This window comes from Bos grunniens, chromosome 8, assembly GCF_055505025.1.
Source record: "Bos grunniens cultivar Pamir isolate PY7600 chromosome 8, Bosgru_T2T1.0, whole genome shotgun sequence".
In the NCBI taxonomy this organism is placed as follows: domain Eukaryota; kingdom Metazoa; phylum Chordata; class Mammalia; order Artiodactyla; family Bovidae; genus Bos; species Bos grunniens.
Genome location: NC_141172.1, coordinates 22,167,026 through 22,182,701, shown reverse-complemented (window position 1 = coordinate 22,182,701; position 15,676 = coordinate 22,167,026). Strand labels below are relative to the sequence as shown.

The 15,676-nt window shown below is 35.7% G+C and overlaps 1 protein-coding gene across 5 annotated transcripts in view; it reads left to right on the top strand.

Annotated features, from left to right (window-relative positions):
- The window catches only part of FOCAD (focadhesin), a 303,578-nt gene that overhangs the window by 138,937 nt on the left and 148,965 nt on the right, over positions 1 to 15,676 (top strand). For all 5 annotated transcript variants that reach the window (XM_086414321.1, XM_086414322.1, XM_086414319.1 and 2 more), the window contains 4 exons: positions 836 to 940; positions 1,351 to 1,452; positions 1,980 to 2,110; positions 4,380 to 4,506. In XM_086414321.1, the coding sequence (XP_086270447.1) occupies positions 836 to 940; positions 1,351 to 1,452; positions 1,980 to 2,110; positions 4,380 to 4,506 (465 nt within the window). The remainder of the gene's footprint in view (positions 1 to 835; positions 941 to 1,350; positions 1,453 to 1,979; positions 2,111 to 4,379; positions 4,507 to 15,676) is intronic.

Genomic DNA, 15,676 nt, shown 5'->3' with positions numbered 1-15,676 from the left:
AATTAAGATAAATGACAAGTTTTATTTTTAGATACTGAGTTCCATTTCATTGATCTATATTTACATTCTTATTCCAGTACCACAGTATTTTGATTGCTGTAACTTCGTAGGACATTTTGTATTTGAGAAAGTTGAATGTTCAAACTTCATTCCTTTTCCAGATTGTTTTGGTTCTTCAGGATTGCTTATTTTCATATGAATTTTAAGATTAATTTCTCAATTTTGGCAAAGAGGCTAGCTGGAATTTTGATAGGGTTTATATTGAATCTGTAGATGTATTTGGGAAATATTGCCATCTTAATAATAAAAGGCATCCAATCAATAAATGATTTGCTTTTCTTATTTTATTGTGATATGCATAGGGATTGAAATATAAACTTGCAAGGAATTTTTTGTGTATTAATTCCCATAAAGTACAATTGATTTTAATTATTTTGTTTTGGAATAACATCACTGAATATTTCATTAGGTTGCTCATTAGAATTGTAAGCTTCTTCTTTTTTTTTTTAAAGAATTTGTAAGCTTCTTTAGGGCAGGATAGATCATAACTATTTTTTATTACAAAGAATTAATGTTGTGATTTTAGCACCAAAAACCTAGGGTATTTAAACACGTATAAATAGATAGAACAAGAGCTCACAGGTAATTTAAAAATAAATAGGATATTAGTGATACTGTGAATTTATTATTAACAACAAATGGCTAACTGGCATTTTCTGTCTTTTAATTCATATATATTCATAGTATTCCTTTGAAGAAAAATGAAATAATGATTGCTTTATAGATTGATTTCTTTTAAAAGACATAATTTGTATGTTCTTTAAATTCATTTTAGGTACCGAATCTGATTCCAGTTTTGATGTTCAAATTAGGAAGACCACTGGCACCTGTGTTATACAATGATATCTTGTATACTTTACCTACACTTGGAGTTCACAAGGTTTGTATATTAACCGGTTTACTTGGGAGCAGAAAGAAAGTGAGGCATGAAGAATACATTGAATTTTGTTTCTTACCATGTGAAATTTTGACCCTTTAATTTTGGCAGCGATCCCTACTTCCTTTGTTGGGCCAAAAATATTTGTTAAAATATTTGAGAATTAGTTTCTAAAATCATCTTTTCATTATGTTTTCCCACTGGCTATATCGTCTGACATAGGATCTTTATATGCCCAGAATTGCTAACTAGCTCCTCCCAAAGGTATCTCTGACCTCTGAGAAAATAGGTAATACTGTAATAAGCTTCCATTTCAGTCTTTATTTTATAAGAGATTTTTAAGTTTTTTGTTACCATTGGGATTTTATCCATATTTGCATTTATGAAACCAAAGTTTCTTCAATGTTTTGTAGGTGTGCATAGGACAGATTCTACGAGTAATTCAACTTCTTGGAACCACTCCACAACTAAAAGCTGTCACTTTGCGCTTGTTGACATCTTTGTGGGAAAAACAGGTAAGCTCAGATACACACTTGTGTGGATATTAAGCATGTCCCTTTCACTGAAAAAAACAAATGTTGTCATTATGCATGACAGTGCTTTGATATAGTGATATTAGTGAGTGGCATAAATGATTACATTGAGAAATTTTAATTTAGTGTTGTACTTTTGATCTATGAAGCTGTCAGTTGTGATTGACTCTCAGAGAGAAATTGAGAATAGAAAATCATCTTGTTTCCTTAATTTTGAAATCTGTTTTTCCATTTTTGCGAAAAAGTAATAGAAATTTAAGTGATTAGAGCCTTTGTAATTAAAGTGAGATTTTGCCACTTTTTCCCTAGTTTTATGAAATGAACAGTTCATAGATCCGCAAGAAAATCTCTAGCAATCATAACAGCATTCTTCTTTGCTGATTAGAAGAAATACATTATAATTTGCAATGCAAATGTAAGATTTAGAGGTGAAAATGTTTCATAGAAGGAGATAATGATTATTCAACTCAAGTTGTAAAATTACCTTTTTTGTGAAACTGCCTTCTTAGGATCGTGTCTATCCTGAACTGCAGCGTTTCATGGCCATGTCCGATGTGCCCTCTCTGTCTGTGGGCAAGGAAGTCCAATGGGAGAAACTAATTGCTAAAGCAGCATCAATCAGAGATATATGTAAGCAAAGGTAAGACACGCTTGACCCTTGGGAATGTATATCATGATACATATTTTTGCATTTATACATATATATATAAATGCATGATATATTTTTGCATTTATTTTGCATGACATATATATTTGTATTTAATCTTTTTATTGCAAGCAAGACACTCGGAAAGATAGGCAGAGGATATTTGGGTAAGAATAAATGAATATTAAGCACAAGTGTCTGATTATAAAATTTAGTAACATCAGACAATTACTTTGAATAGTAGGCATGTCTTTTCAGGTCTAGTCTTATATCTAGGTTTAGCAGATATTTATATCCTTTTCTGGATAATAATTTAATGTTGTAATAAAACATAAGATATTATGTTTTGTATTTTTCTATATATCAATTCCTAAAACCTAAGCAGTGGGTTATAGGTCAAATTGTTCTTTCTTATAGTCTCCTTATGTGATGCTTGTTTTTTTTTTTTTGATCTATGAATAATAAGTGCTGGAGAGGATATGGAGAAAAGGGAATTCTCTTCCACTATGGCTGGATATGTAAATTGACACAGCCACTGTGGAGAACAGTATAGAGATTCCTTAAAAACCTATGCTTGACTTTTATAAGATGTAAATAGAGATGGCCTTATTTGTGATTCATTGAATGGAATTAATTGTTGGGAAATATTACAGGGAAGGAAATGATCTTGAATTCTTGTATATGCTCTGGGGTTTAAAAAGACTTGAGGATAGTAGGGAGATGCTGCTGCTCTTCTAGGTTATGGATAAACAGCTAGGCAGGAGTTCCTAAGATTGAAATAACACTAAGCAGAGCTCCACCTCACCAGATTTCTATTTTCTTGAGTTAGGTCAAAATCTTTAATGAGGAAATATATTTAACGCATTTGAAATAGGTTGTAATCTTGCAGTTTCATATTGATTGAACCACTGCACTGTAGAATTCTTAGAGCATCATCCTCACTTTTGTCAATGATGACACTGCTAATGGTACTTCCTGACACTTTACAATGAATGAGTTGGCCTGGATGCTGATAATGCAGATGATTCATGTGTTAGGTAAAATCTCAGATTAGACTGTATTTAAGCCTTAGCAGTTTTGCCTGTTTTCTAAGCTCCAACCTTTTGGCAACACGAAAAAATCACTTGGTCTAAAAGTTATACACATGTATCCCAAGATCTCAGAGTTTAGATTCTCTTGAGGTATTGGCATGGAAAAAATTAAGAGATGAAAGCCGACATTTTAATTTTACATACTTAAAGCTGAGGCTCAGGAGAGGTTAAATATCAGACCAGATCAGAGTCTGTGAAAAACTTATTTAGTGCACCTGTCAGTTACCACCTCAAGATCCTATCAAAATTTTCCATTTTTGCTAATTGATTTCCATTGGTGGATTTCACAGAATTCAACCAGGCAGTTTTTTAATTTACATTTTGTTAAGTAGAGAGAAATATATCACTGAGGGGTTATAAGGAATGCAGACCTGAGCGTTTCTTTATGAAGTTAAAAGCACTCTAGAGATAGCACAATGTATGTGCAATAGAGGAATGAGAGGAAGAAGAATCAGTGAATCTGGCACAGTTCCTGACATGAGATAAGTGCTCAGTTATAGTTCATATTATTATTATTAACTTTATCATCATACACTGTCACCATCATGATAGGCATAACCTTCTAAGTTTGTAACACTACTATGATCAGTCATCTTCTGATCTCATAACCCTGGCTTTACTGCTGATCTCAATAAGGTAAGTCATTTCTTTTCACTACTACTATCGACTTGAGTTTTTATTGATTCAGACAATAGGGTTTTTTCCGTCACATTCTTCTTTTTTTTGGCTCTGCCACGCAGCATGTGGGACACTCGTTCCCCAACAGGGATCAAACTCATGCCCCTGCAGTGAAAACACAGAATACAGACTATAGGTTTTGTGATTCAGGGAGAATAAAATTTATTAATAAGTGTCTTCTTTTTGGGGTAATAATATGAAAAATTAGCCTGAAGTTATAGCAGAAATGATGAAGTTGCAAATCTTTGAAAAAACAAAAAGCATATGGTTTTATTTGTTGCTGCTGCTGCTGTTTCTAAGTCACTTCAGTCGTGTCTGACTCTGTGCAACCCCATAGACGGCAGCCCACCAGGCTCCCTCATCTGTTGAGGGTCCGTGTTTAACAAGCATGAGGGTAAAGAAAAGCATTAATGTTTTTTATTCGGGCAAAAGACCTTGGAGTAGTAATATAGCTCTTTGACTTTAATCTTGTGTCTAAATGTCATTTCTCATAGGCCATATCAGCATGGTGCAGATATGTTGGCAGCTATTTCCCAGGTGTTGAATGAGTGCACTAAGCCTGACCAAGCTACTCCAGCAGCCTTGGTGTTACAAGGTCTTCATGCACTCTGCCAAGCTGAGGTGGGCTTTTTTGAATTGTTTTAAAATTGTTTTGTATAATTTGGAAGAAAATAATTTACAAGGCATTGTGCTTGAAAGGATGTAAGACAAATTCTAATAACTGAAAGTCAGATGTTTATATCCAGAGATCTTTCTTTGTTCAGTAGAGTGAAGCAAGATTGTCTACAAATTCTCTGTAAAGGGGAGTCTTGAAACATGTAGACGTTCTCTAGAGGCTAAAGAAAACCATGCTTTAGGTTCTTCTTCATTGTTATTTATTCTTGATAATATAAAATGAAGAATAATGCTTATAGAAGAAATCTTGAGTATATTTGCTTCTTGGTTCTGTGATTAGAGAGCTTTAGAAGCAGAGGAGGCGAGGAAATTGACATGGTATCTCAGTTTTATAGATAGCAAAAACTTTTGTTGGCTTGAAGATTGGCAAAAGATTCTTCCTTTCCTGGTGATCATATTGGGTAGGATGGATTAATGTTAGAACTGAGCCTCTAAATCATTTTCTGAACTTTGGACTGCTTCCAAAAGTACAGCACAGCAAAGGGAATCTTTAATGTTTTGGAGAAATGTAGTAATTACATCAAAGGTCATTCACTGACCATACTAAATTTTTTAATATTTTTATGCAGTCTTGTAAGTAGCTTTATTATTATTTTTTTAATGGAAGTTAATTTATAATATATTAGTTTCAGGTGTACAGCATAGTAATTCAATACTTGTATAGATTATATTCCCTTTAAGTTATTAAAAAAATAATGGTTAAATTTCCCTGTGCTATACAATAATATTCTTGTTGCTTATTTATTTTATGTGTAGTATTTTGTATCTCTTAATCCGATCCCCTTACCTTCCCTCATCCCCTCTCCTTCTCCCCACTGAGAATCACTTATTTGTTCTCTGTATCTGCGAGTCTGTTTCTAATTTGTTACATACATTTGTTTGCTTTATCTTTTAATTTCCACATATAAGTGATAACATAGTGTATTTATCTTTCTGTGTCTGACTTATTTTACTAGCCATAACAATCTCTAAATTCATACACATTGTTGCAGATTACAGAATTTCATTCTCTTTTATGGCTGAGTAATAGCTGACTGTGGCTCAGATCATGAACTCCTTACTGCCAAATTTAGACTTAAATTGAAGAAAGTAGGGAAAACCGCTAGACCATTCAGTTCAGTTCAGTTCAGTCGCTCAGTCGTGTCTGACTCTTTGCGACCCCATGAACTGCCAGCACACCAGACCTCCTTGTCCATCACCAACTCCCGGAGCCCACCCAAACCCATGTCCATTGAGTCGGTGATGCCACCCAACCATCTCATCCTCTGTCATCCGTTCTCCTCCCGCCTTCAATCTTTCCCAGCATCAGGGTCTTTTCAAATGAGTCAGCTCTTTGCATCAGGTGGCCATTCAAGTATGACCTAAATCTAATCCCTAAATATTATACAGTGGAAGTGAGAAATAGATTTAAGGGACTAGATCTGATAGAATGCCTGATGAACTATGGACGGAGGTTTGTGACATTGTACAGGAGACAGGGAGCAAGACCATCCCCAAGAAAAAGAAATGCAAAAAAGCAAAATGGCTGTCTGAGGAGGCCTTACAAATAGCTGTGAAAAGAAGAGAAGCCAAAAGCAAAGGAGAAAAGGAAAGATATACCCATTTGAATGCCAAGTTCCAAAGAATAGCAAGGAGAGATAAGAAAGCCTTCCTCAGTGATCAGTGCAAAGAAATAGAGGAAAACAATAGAATGGGAAAGACTAGAGATCTCATTAAGAAAATTAGTGATACCAAGGGAACATTTCATGCAAAGATGGGCTGAGTAAAGGGCAGAAATGGTAAGGACCTAAGATATTAAAAAGAGGTGGCAAGAATACACAGAAGAACTGTACAAAAAAGATCTTCATGACCCAGATAATTACAATGGTGTGATCACTCACCTAGAGCCAGACATCCTGAAATGTGAAGTCAAGTGGGCCTTAGGAAGCATCACTACACACAAAGCTAGTGGAGGTGATGGAATTCCAGTTGAGCTATTTCAAATCCTAAAGATAATGCTGTGAAAGTGCTGCACTCAATATGCCAGCAAATTTGGAAAACTCAGCAGTGGCCACAGGACTGGAAAAGGTCCGTTTTCATTCCAATCCCTAAGAAAGGCAGTGCCAAAGAATGCTCAAACTACTGCACAATTGCACTCATCTCACACGCTAGTCAAGTAATGCTCAAAATTCTCCAAGCCAGGCTTCAGCAATACGTGAACTTTGAACTTCCAGATGTTCAAGCTAGATTTAGAAAAGGCAGAGGAACCAGAGATCATATTGCCAACATCCGTTGGATCATTGAAAAAGCAAAGGAGTTCCAGAAAAAACATCTATTTCTGCTTTATTGACTATGCCAAAGCCTTTGACTGTGTGGATCACAATAAACTATGGAAAATTCTTCAAGAGATGGGAATACCAGACCAGCTGACCTGCCTCCTGAGAAAAATCCGTATGCAGGTCAGGAAGCAACAGTTAGAACTGGACATGGAACAACAGACTGGTTCCAAATAGGAAAAGGAGTACGTCAAGGCTGTATTGTCACCCTGCTTATTTAACTTATATGCAGAGTACATCATGAGAAATGCTGGGCTGGATAAAGCACAAGCTGGAATCAAGATTGCCGGGAGAAATATCAATAGCCGCAGATATGCAGATGACACCAGCCTTGTGGCAGAAAGTAAAGAACTAAAGATCCTCTTGAACGTGAAAGAGGAGAGTGAAAAAGTTGGCTTAAAGCTCAACATTCAGAAAACTAAGATCATGGCATCCGGTCCCATCACTTCATGGGAAATAGATGGGGAAACAGTGGCAGACTTTATTTTTGGGGGCTCCAAAATCACTGCAGATGGTGATTGCAGCCATGAAATTAAAAGACGCTTACTCTTTGGGAGACAAGTTATGACCAACCTAGAGAGCATATTAAAAAACAGAGACATTACTTTGGCAACAAAGATCTGTCTAGTCAAGGCTATGGTTTTTCCAGTAGTCGTGTATGGATGTAAGAGTTGGACTATAAAGAAAGCTGAGCATAGAAGAATTGATGCTTTTGAACTGTGGTGTTGGAGAAGACTCTTGAGAGTCCCTTGGACTGCAAGGAGGTCCAACCACTCCATCCTAAAGGAAATCAGTCCTGAGTGTTCATTGGAAGGACTGATGTTGAAGCTGAAACTCCAGTACTTTGGCCACCTGATGGGAAGAGCTGACTCATTTGAAAAAACGCTGATGCTGGGAAAGATTGAGGGCAGGAAGAAAAGGGGAAGACAGAGGGTAAGATGGTTGGATGGCATCACCAATTCAAAGGACTTGAGTTTGAGTAAACTCCAGGAGTTGGTGATAGACAGGGAGGCCTGGCGTGCTGCAGTCCATGGAGTCGCAAAGAGTCAGACACAATTGAGAGACTGAACTGAACTGAATATTCCATTATGTATATTTGGAATATACACACACACACAGACAAACACACACAGACACACACACACCACGTCTTTTTACATTCATCTGTTAATTTATAGCAAAGTCTTTTAGTTTTCACCATCTTACAATTGAGTGTGATGTAGGTTTGTAATAACTGACCTTTATTATGTTATGATGTATTTCTTTTACACCAACTTTGAGATTTTTCTATCATGAATTGATTTTCTATCATGAATGGATATTTAATTTTGTGAAATACTTTTTCTGCATAATAGAGATGATTGGAGAAGGAAATGGCAACCCACTGCAGTCTTCTTGCCTGGAAAATTCCATGGATAGAGGTGCCTGGTGGGCTCCAGTCCATGGGGTCGCAAAGAGTTGGACACGACTGAGCGACTATCACTCATAGAGATAATCATGTGGTTTTTATTTTTTTCTTAGTGTGGTGTTCCACATTAATTTGCCAACGTTAAATTATCCTTGCATTCCTGGAATTAATCCTACTTGATCATGGTATATGATTATTTTTATATATCATTTGATGAAGTTGCTAATAATTTTTTAAGGGTTTTTGTGTCTATATTCATCAAAGTTATTGGCCTGAAACTTTGTTTTTTGTAGTGTCTTTATCTGGCTTTGGTATAAGGATAATGTTAGTCTTGTAGAATAAATTTGTGAGTGTTCATTCTCTTCAGTTTTTTTGAATAGTTTGAGAAGGATAGGTATTAGCGCTTCTTTATGTTTTGGGTAATATTCTCCTGTGAAGCCCTCTGATGCTGGACTTTCTTTGCTGGGAATTTTTTTTTTATTATAAATTCCTTTTCACTAGTAGTGATTAATTTGTTCAGATTGTCTGTTTCTTCCTGATTCAGTCTTAACAGTTTGCATGTTTCTAGATATTTGTTCATTTCTTCTAGATTGTTCAATTTGTTGACATATAACTGTTGTAGTATTGTCTTATGATTTTTTGTAACTCTGTGGTATCAATTGTTATTTCTCTTCTTCAATTCTTTTTTTTTTTTAGTCCTCTCTCATTTCCTTTTGATGAACTTGGCAATATAGTGTATGAATTTTGCTTATCTTTTCAAAAAATCAGCTCTTGGTTTCATTTATCTTTTTGTTTTTGTTTTTATGCCACCAATTTATTTATTTCCTCTCTGTTCTTTATTCTTACCTTCCTCCTGGTGACTTTGGGCTTTTTTTGTTCTTCTTTTTCTAATTCATTTAGATGGTCGGTTGGGTTGTTTATTTGAGATTTTTTTGTTTTCTGAGGAAGGGCTGTGTCACTGTAAACTTCCATCTTAGAACTGCTTTTGCTGCATCTCATAGATTTTGGGAAATTGTATTTCCATTTTCAGCTATCTCAGGGTATTTTCACATTTCCTGTTTGATTTGTTCATTGACCCTTTGTTGTTTGGTAGCATATTCTTTAGTCTCCAGGTATTTGTTATTTTCTGTTTTCTTTCTGTAATTGATTTCAAGTTTCATACTATTGTGATCAGAAAAAAAGTTTTGACGTAATTTATATCCTCTTAAACTTGTGATTTGTGGCCTAGAATTTGGTCTCTTCTGGAACATGTTCCGTGTGTACTTGAAAAGAATGTGCATATTTCTGCTCTGGGATGGAACATCTTGGAGATGTCTATTTAAGGCCACCTGGTTTATTGTGTCGTTTAAAACTATAGTTGCTTTATTGATTTTCTTGTCTAGAAGATGTGTATATACATCCATTGATGTATATGGAGTGTAAAACTTTCCTATTATTATCATTTTATTGTCGATTTCTCCCTATATGTCTGTTAATATTTGCTTTACATATTTAGCATTAGTCACTCAGTCATGTCCATTCTTTACGACCTCGTGAATTGTTGCCTGCCAGGCTCCCCCGTCCATGGGATTTTCTAGGCAAGAATACTGGAGTGAGTTGGCATTTCCTTCTCCAGGGGGAATTCACAAACCAGGGATCGAACCTGGATTTCCCGCATGGCAGGCAGACCCTTTACCATATGAGCCACTAGGGAAGCCCCTTATGTATTGTATTGGGTACATATATATTAAGGAGTATAACATCTTCTTCTTGTACTTATGCCTTTATCATTATATAAGGCCCTTCTTTGTCTTCTGTTAAAAGCTTTGTTTTAAAATTCTATTTTGTCTGAAATGAGTATTGCCACACCACTTTCTTGTCGTTTCTGATTGTATGAAATATCTTTTCCCTCCCTTCGCTGTTACTCTGCGTGTGTCACTCTGAAGTGAATCTCTTGTAAGTAGCATATAGACAGGTCTTCTTTGAGTCAGTCAGCCACCCTATGTCTTTTGATTGGGACATTTAGTCTATTAACATTTAAAATGATTACTGATAGGCTTATACTTATTGCCATTTTATTACTTGTTTTCCAATTGGTTTTGTAGTTCTCTGCTCACTTCTTCTGTTTGTTTCTTCCCTCATGGTTTGATTTTCTTTAGTAGTTTTCTTGTGTTTCTTTCTAGTGTTTTTGGTATCTATTGTAGGTTTTTGATTTGTGGTTCATGTATGTTGACCTGTAACCATATCTACTTGTTTTTAACTGGTAGAATTTGTTTTTTACTGCTTCAGTCAGTCATCTGGAATTGGAAAGTACCACTGTAATAATTGTATTAGTTTCACAATAAATAGTTCTACCATTTGGGAGTATTTCCTTGTCATTATTTTTTCCAAACAGAAATCACCTTGTTTCTGAAACTACATAGGAAGTAATTTTTTCTGTCATTCCATTGTGCTCTCCCCATCCTTTCCTTTCTATAAGGCTCTGTTGTCTATAAGTGCTTATTAACTCATAAGAAGTGATTTTCCTCATTCCACTTCTGTAAGATATCATTGTTAACTGTAGTTAGTACTGAGGATATAAAAAATGTTGCCTGAAGGGGTAGAAAGCATCTTTGTTTTTAGAAGGACATATTGTCTACCTAGTATATATGTCATTAGCTGTGTGTCCTTTGATTTACTTAACCCCTCTGACCCTTGTTTCCTCAAATGAGGGTAAAACAGCATTACACACAAAATAGATCTAGTAATATGGGTAATATCCACCCACATAGGTGCTCTTTAAATGTCAAACTTGTTCCTAAAAAATTGGTTATAGTCCATCCCTTCAAGGAGAGTCTAAGTAGTTTTTTCATCTTTCCCCTAAAACTCATATAAAATATGATAGTAACTGAGTTTCTTCTCATAAATGGTATCCTATCAGTTCCCTGCCAAAGCTTTTGATACTTTTTTGTGTATTGAAAGGAGACCTCTTGAGATTGTTACACTGTAGCCCTAAATCTCTTCTCCATTCCAAACCACTATTCATAAAGACGGTTCTGAGCCCACTATCAGACACTCTTGGCAATCTGAATCCATTCATGTTGCTATAATAATAACATAATGAATGGCTTATTAACATCAGTTATTTATTTCTCACAGTTCTGGAGGCTAAAATGTCCATGATCAAGGTGCTGGCACTTTGACTGTCTGCTGAGGGCCTACTTCCTAATTCATAGCTGTCTTCTCACTGTAATTTCACATAGCCAGAGGGGCAAGGTAGCTCTATGTAGTCTCCTTATAGGTGCACTAATCCCTGGCATGAAGGCTCTACCTTCAAGACCTAATCTCCTTCCAAAGATCCCATTTCCTAATACCACCACCTTGGGGATCAGGATGTCAACACCTGAGTTTAGTGGGGTAGGTACAAGCATTCATTATATAGCAAATAACATCTTTTTAATGGAAAGAACATGTTTAATTTTTTTAACTTTTTATTTTGTATTGGGGTATAGCCAATTAACAAACAATGTTGAGAAAGTTTCAGGTGAACAGTGAAGGGATTCAGCCATCCATCTACAAGTATCCATGTACATGTATGTGTGTATGTGTGCTTAGGCATGTCTGACTCTTTTGACCCCATGAACTGTGGAGTCCACCAGACTCCTCTGTCCATGGAATTTTCCAGGCAAGAATACTGGAGTGGGTTGCCATTTCCTACTCCAGGGGACCTTCCTGACCCAGGAATTGAACCTGCATTTCTTGTGTCTGTTGCATTGACAGCCAGATTCTTTACCACTGCGCCACTGGGAAGCCCATACATGTATCCATTCTCCTCCAAACTCTCCTTCCATCTAGGCTGCCACATCACATTGAGCAGAGTTCCATGTGCTATACAGTAGGTCCTTATTGGTCATCCATTTTAAATATAGAAGTGAGGCATCATGTTCTAAGTATTTTATTTTAAAAGGCCTGTGTCTAATTTGGTACTTCAATACTTTTTTCCTTGGCTTGGTTAAAGACCTTTCTCTTACTGTGTTTGTCTTTCTCTACCCCCCTCTTTTTTTTAATGCTGTAAAATCCAAATCCCATATTCACTGCAAAGAAATTTCAACTGAGATGTTACAAATGAGATAAGAATTTAATATATTGTCCTTCTAACAAATATATACTAACCTCTTTAAGTCCTTTTTATAATAAGATGGGCATTCATAAGTCAAAAAGCAATACCATTAATCAGTTAACTTCATTTTATTATAGGGCTTCCCTGGTAGCTCAGCTGGTAAAGAATCTGCCTGCAATGGGGAAGATCTGGGTTTGATCCCTGGGTTGGGAAGATCCTCTGGAGAAAGGAACAGCTACCCATTCCAGTATTCTGGACTGGAGAATTGCATGGACTATTTAGTCCATGGGGTTGCAAAGAGTCAGACATGACTGATACTTATTTTTTATCCCTTCATTTTCATCTGTCTTTCTTGTTTGGGGGAAGAACCCACTATTTTATTGACACTTACTAGTTGTGAATAAGTGTTATTTACCATATTTTCATTATAGATATTAAAATGTCTACAGTTGTAAATTTGTTGAAACTGCATCACTGTTAATTTTGGTAATAGAATGTTCTTTTTTATGTTTGGTAATGAATAACTCTATGTTCATCTAAATAAACAGAAATAATCTATTCCCCTGTGGTGGGCCTTATAGTAATAATATATCTTTCTCTTTTGCTTAATCTTTCCAAGCTGTGTGTATGTATGTGTGTGTTCATTATTTGTGGAGCTGCTGCTGTTATGTTCTGTGACGTGTGTTAAAGTTGTAAAATATACTAAATTTGGTGGCCCTTGCCAGGCCACATTTAGTAATTTTGGGCTAATCTTTTGGTGTTTTGCCAGTATGCTATCCACAGAAGCCAACATGAATTCTATGAAGCTATTTATTCTGTCTTTTAATTGATACCATGTGTGAAGCATTGATGGCTGCCAAGAGTTTCAAGAATGAAAATATTCAGCATGGTTATGAATCTTCTTCCCAGAAACATTTGGTAGTGATTTCTGTATTTCTCTGTGGATCCTTTGCTATCAAATATAATTAAGAATATGAAAAGACAACCTAAAGCTGTGAAATTTTTAAAAACAATTTGAAGAGAGTAAATTGGATAACCCTATATTTAAAGAGGGCTTCCCTAATAGCTCAGTTGGTAAATAATCTGCCTACAATGCAGGAGACCCCAGTTCAATTCTTGTATCGGGAAGATCCACTGGAGAAGAGATAGGCTCCCCACTCCAGTATTCTCGGGCTTCCCTTGTGGCTCAGCTGGTAAAGAATCCACCTGCATTGCAGGAGACCTGGGTTTGATCCCTGGGTTGGGAATATCCCCTGGAGAAGGGAAAGGCTACCCTCTCTAGTATTCTGGCCTGGAGAATATCCATAGACAGAGGAGCCTGGAGAGCTACAGTCCACGAGGTCGCAAAGAGTCGGACACCACTGAGCAACTAAGCACACAGGCTTTCTCATCCTGGCCTTTGTGTTATGAGTTAACTCTTTTTCCGAAGGTTGACAATAGACTCTTCAATTTTGAAAGTCATTATGAGACTCATTTGTCCTTAATAGGGTCAGATTAAACCTGTAATTATTGCTGCTTAATCATTTATCATGGTCTCCAGTGAGAGATTGAAAGGATGGATTCCATCTGAAGAAAGACAACATATTGTCTTTTGTAACTGGCTTCTTTCACTTAACGTATTTATAAGGTTCATCACCTTTAAAGTATGTACCAATACTCCACTTCTTTTTATGATCCAATAATATTTGATGCAACTATCTTATGTTTTATTCATCCATTCATCATTTGATGGACATTTGGATTTTTGCTGATTATTATGAATATTGCTGCTGTGAATATTGTGAACATGTAATTGCATGGACATGTTTTCATTTTTGAGGGATATATACCTAGGAATAAAATTGCTGGATTATATGGTTACTCTGTGTTTACTATTTAAGGAGCTTCCAGAACTGTTTTCCAAAGTGGCTGTGCTGTTTTATGTTCACACCAGCAGAGTGTGGATATTCTAATTTCTCCCCATTTCAGCAATGCTTATCTGCTTTTTTGTTTTAACTGTAGCCTTCCTAGTGAGTACAAAGTGTTATCACATATGGCTTTGAGTTGCATTTCCCTGATGACTAGTGATATTGAGCATATTTTCACGTGTGTTGGCCACTTGTGTATCTTTTTGGAGTAGTGTCTATTCAGGTCCTTTGCATATTTTCTTCTCTGTTGCTTTTAACTTCCCTGGTCAGCTGTGTTACGTTTCATTCCTACAGGAATGATTGGTAAAACAATTTTGTCTTCTTGCTTCTAAGAAGCAAAGGATACTGGATACTGGATAAGTATCCTTATAACCAAAGGATAAATAAAGGATACTGGGAAATCATGAACTCTTTTCTGGGCCATTTACTATAAAGAGAGCTTTTTATGAAGCCATGCGAAATATCAAGTAAAGACACATATGTTCCACTTAGCTATTTTGTCCACAGATGACATTTCCTTTATTTTTATATGAAATTAGCAGAGTGCTTTCAGATGGAAAACTATTAGAGATATTTTAATAATAATAATAGTAAGCATCTATTGATTTCCTGAGTGCTTTCTATGTAGTAAGCACTGTATACTATAATCGTTATATTTATTATATGATTTAATCTTATGGGAAAAAGCTCTTTATGTGATAAGGTGCTGTTTTCTTCTGGGAAGCTAACAGAGGTTAAATAATTGCCCAGTCATCCAGCTAAAATGTTGTAGAGCCAGGATTCAAACCCAGGTCTACCTGAGTTCAGAGATAATATGTTAATCACTTAAAAAAAAAACACAGCTTTATTGAGATATAATTCATATACTGTCACTCTGTGTTTTTGCTGGCCATCTTTTTGTTCATTGCCCTTGTCCTGTTCTGATATTAAATGGATAAGTCTTTTTGTGAGCATTAAGTTTGAACTCTTTCCCTCATACTTCTCTATTTCCTTTATGATACATGAATGCATAAGATTTCAAATTATTTAGGCTTTGCATAGAGATCCTAATGAAAAAGATATTTGAGCCAAAATAGATTGATTTTTGGTGCTTTATGGGTTATTTATTGAATTTTATATTTTAAAGATGTATTGACATGTTTCTTCATATATGCATGCTCAGTCACATCTGACTTTTTGAAGTGTTTTTATCCTACTTTAGATTTTTATATTAATAACATCCCATTTACTTTGGATAATAAAAGCATCCTTCATCCACATTTCACAAAACCATTTTGATTTTTCCATTTTTCCCATTGTATTTTCTTTGCACATATATTTCATACTTTCCATCTTCTCAATTTACATTTTACTAGAGTGATTTTTTATGTAGCTACAGGTTTTCATGGCTTAATTATTTTCTATTGAG